Source organism: Wolffia australiana, chromosome 18 (genome assembly GCF_029677425.1).
Source record: "Wolffia australiana isolate 7733 chromosome 18, ASM2967742v1".
Classification (NCBI taxonomy): Eukaryota; Viridiplantae; Streptophyta; class Magnoliopsida; order Alismatales; family Araceae; genus Wolffia; species Wolffia australiana.
This window is the reverse complement of record NC_135852.1, coordinates 9894016-9896933: the sequence shown is the minus strand read 5'-3', so window position 1 is coordinate 9896933 and position 2918 is coordinate 9894016. Positions and strand designations below refer to the sequence as shown.

The 2918-nt window shown below is 51.5% G+C and overlaps 1 protein-coding gene across 1 annotated transcript; it reads left to right on the top strand.

The window, feature by feature from the left end:
- The first annotated feature begins 1150 nt into the window (after window positions 1-1150).
- Window positions 1151-2654, top strand: SCPL50 (serine carboxypeptidase-like 50). The gene has a single exon (XM_078589655.1). It carries the CDS (start codon window positions 1224-1226, stop codon window positions 2559-2561), a length of 1338 nt encoding a protein of 445 aa, XP_078445781.1. The 5' UTR covers window positions 1151-1223; the 3' UTR covers window positions 2562-2654.
- Window positions 2655-2918: the final 264 nt, after the last annotated feature.

The following is a 2918-nucleotide window of genomic DNA, read 5'->3' as shown; positions in this document are numbered from 1 at the left end:
ACATCACCTCACCCTTTTTACATGCGTTTAGCTGATGACTATGTATATCACAAAATAATTTTTAAACACATATTTGGCATGCCATATGTGAATGAGGTATCTTCTCTGTCCAAAATTTCTTTAATATCAGAATATTCAATTGAAAAAAATATTTTCAAAACCAAAAACATAGATTTACCAAAGCACAATACTTGCACAGATTAAATCTTATGGACTTCTTCAGTGAGCTTCTTCAAGCTTCTCAGATGCTAGCTCTAATGTCACCAAGAAATCATTAGAGTGGCGGATATCCTCTTCTTTCCCTCAAACTATGCTCTTCGAAATCTAAATTTGTGCCCATCTAGACTCAATAGACGCACCAAAAGGAACGTAAGAATGGGGAGACCTGTAAAAGTGATGCCCATGTCTATCAGGTGAGGGTTCCCCTTCATTTATACTATACGGGATTTTTTTATAAAAGTCCCTATACAATAGAAATTTTACTAAAAGTTCCAACACTTAAAGTATAAATACGAAACAAGATCGAATGGTGCTGGCGGCTTGTAGAAACTTGGGCTAATCAGCTGCCATAACACAGGTTTTGGCCCATCCAAGGTCAACGTCAAATCCTTCTGGATCAATAGATCATACACCCGCTGATACCGTAGGTTGAAGTTTGACAAAGCGTCTAGCTTCTCACCATATCAAGTCTGAGTAAAACAACCAACTAGCTCTGATATCACTTATTGAAAGAAATCCCAAGATGTTAGGGGAAAATGCAGAATATATCAACCCAAACACGATCAATATGACGGTGTATAGATATAGATAATAATAACCTCCGTATGTCACCAGCGTGATGTCAACGTCCACGGTTCTTGGTGTAGAGCACAAGCTTATCGTATGCTGCAGTAGAGGAGCTCCACCTTGAACTCCCACGACAAGGGAGTAACCACCACAGAGTAATCAAGACAGTAAACGTAGGTAGAGAGAGAGAGAGAGAGAGAGAGAGAGAAGAGAGGAAGAGACGAGAAGAATGAACAAAAAAACCAGATTGAGAGCCGTAGATTCAGGTTAGAGTAAAGGGGGGTGAAACCCCTTTTGATAACAAAGGAAATGGGCCCCAAATGGGCCCTTTACTCACAAAAGGACAACAGAGAGGGAGAGAGGGTGGGGATCTCTCACCTCCACACGAAGCTGAACATAATCGTCAGCTTACAGTGATTCCTGCTCGCGCTGGGCCAATGGAAAATCCGTCCCCCCTCCATGTTTTCCTCGTCTTCTTCTTCACACTTTCCTACCAAACAGCCGCGGCGCCGCCAGCTTCTTCTCCCCCCTTCCCCGACGATGCCCTCCCCACCCTCTCCGGCTACCTCCCCATCTCCGCCACCTCCGCCATGTACTTCACCTACTACGAGGCGCACCAGGCGACATCTCCACTCTCTCTCACCCCGCTCCTCGTCTGGCTGCAGGGCGGCCCCGGCTGCTCCTCCATGATTGGCAACTTCTTCGAGCTCGGTCCATGGCTGGTGACCAACTCCTCCTCCGGGCACCCCTCCTTCTCTCCCAACCCGTTTTCCTGGAACCGCCTCTTCGGCCTGCTCTTTCTCGACAACCCCGTCGGCGTCGGCTTCAGCGTCGCGGGCAACGTAGAAGACGTTCCTTCAAACCAGACCGCGGTCTCCGAGCAGCTCTGGATAGCGCTACAGAGGTTCTTCTCCCTTAATCCCTCGTTCAGAGCCCGGCCTCTTTATCTCACTGGCGAGAGCTACGCGGGCAAGTACGTCCCCTCCGCCGGCTACTACATTTCACAGAAGAACGCCAAGGCCGGCCGTCGGATAAACCTCGCCGGCGTGGCGATCGGCAACGGGCTCACTCATCCAGCCACCCAGGTCAAGACCCACGCCGACAGCGCCTTCTTCACCGGACTTATCAACGAGTTACAGAGAACCCACCTCGAGAAGCTCCAGGAAGAGGCCGCGAGGCTGGCAGCGACTAAGGACTGGGGAAGAGCGACAGACGCGAGGAACAGAGCTCTCGAGTACTTGAATAATTCGACGGGGCTGGCCACGTTATTCGACCTGAGGAGGAAGAAACCCTACGAGACGGAACTCTTGGCTAAGTTCTTGGCGGCAGCGCCGGTGAAGGCAGCGCTGGGCGCGAAGGAAGGTATAGAGTGGGAGGAGTGTAGCAGGTTGGTGGCGAAGGCGCTGCACGAAGACGTGATGAAGAGCGCGAAGCCGGCGGTGGAGGGTCTTCTACGGGGAGGAGAAGTGAAGATGTTGCTGTACCAGGGAATGTTTGATCTCAGAGATGGGGTTTTGTCGACGGAGCGATGGTTGAAGGAGACGCGGTGGGAAGGGCTCGAGAGGTTCTCGGCCGCGGAGAGGAAGGTTTGGCGGCTTGCGAGCGGTGATCTTGCGGGATATGTGCAGGCGTATGGCAAGCTTAGCCATGTTGTGGTCGCCGGCGCTGGGCATCTCGTGCCGGCGGACCAGGGGTGGGCTGCGCAGGTTATGATCGAGGACTGGGTCATGGATAGGGGCGTATTTGGCGGTGGTGGTGGAGTCTCGCTTGCATGAAGAAGAGAAAAGGTGGACGAGTATTTCATTTTAAGGGGCGATCGTGTTACTCTTTCTCACTCGCTCGAGTTATTCTGCCTCTCTTTCGCTCCCTTTCTCTCTCTCTCCCCTCGCTATCTCTGTCTCCTTCTCTCCCCCCCCCCCCCTCTCTCTCTCCCTCTCCTTCTCTCTCCTTTCACTCAATCTCTCAATCTTCTTTCCACGCCCCCCCCTGTGTCTCTCTCTCTTTCACTTGCTCTCGCCGTCCCCCACTCTCACTCTCTCACACTCTCTCTTCTTCACACTCACTCACCCCCCTCCCTCTCACTCTCACGCTCTCTCTCTCTCTCTTAATCTCTCTCTCTCTCTCTCCCCCTT

Coding starts and splice junctions, on each gene's coding strand:
- SCPL50 (XM_078589655.1), top strand. CDS start 1,224: ATGGAAAATCCGTCCCCCCTCCATGTTTTCCTCGTCTTCTTCTTCACA.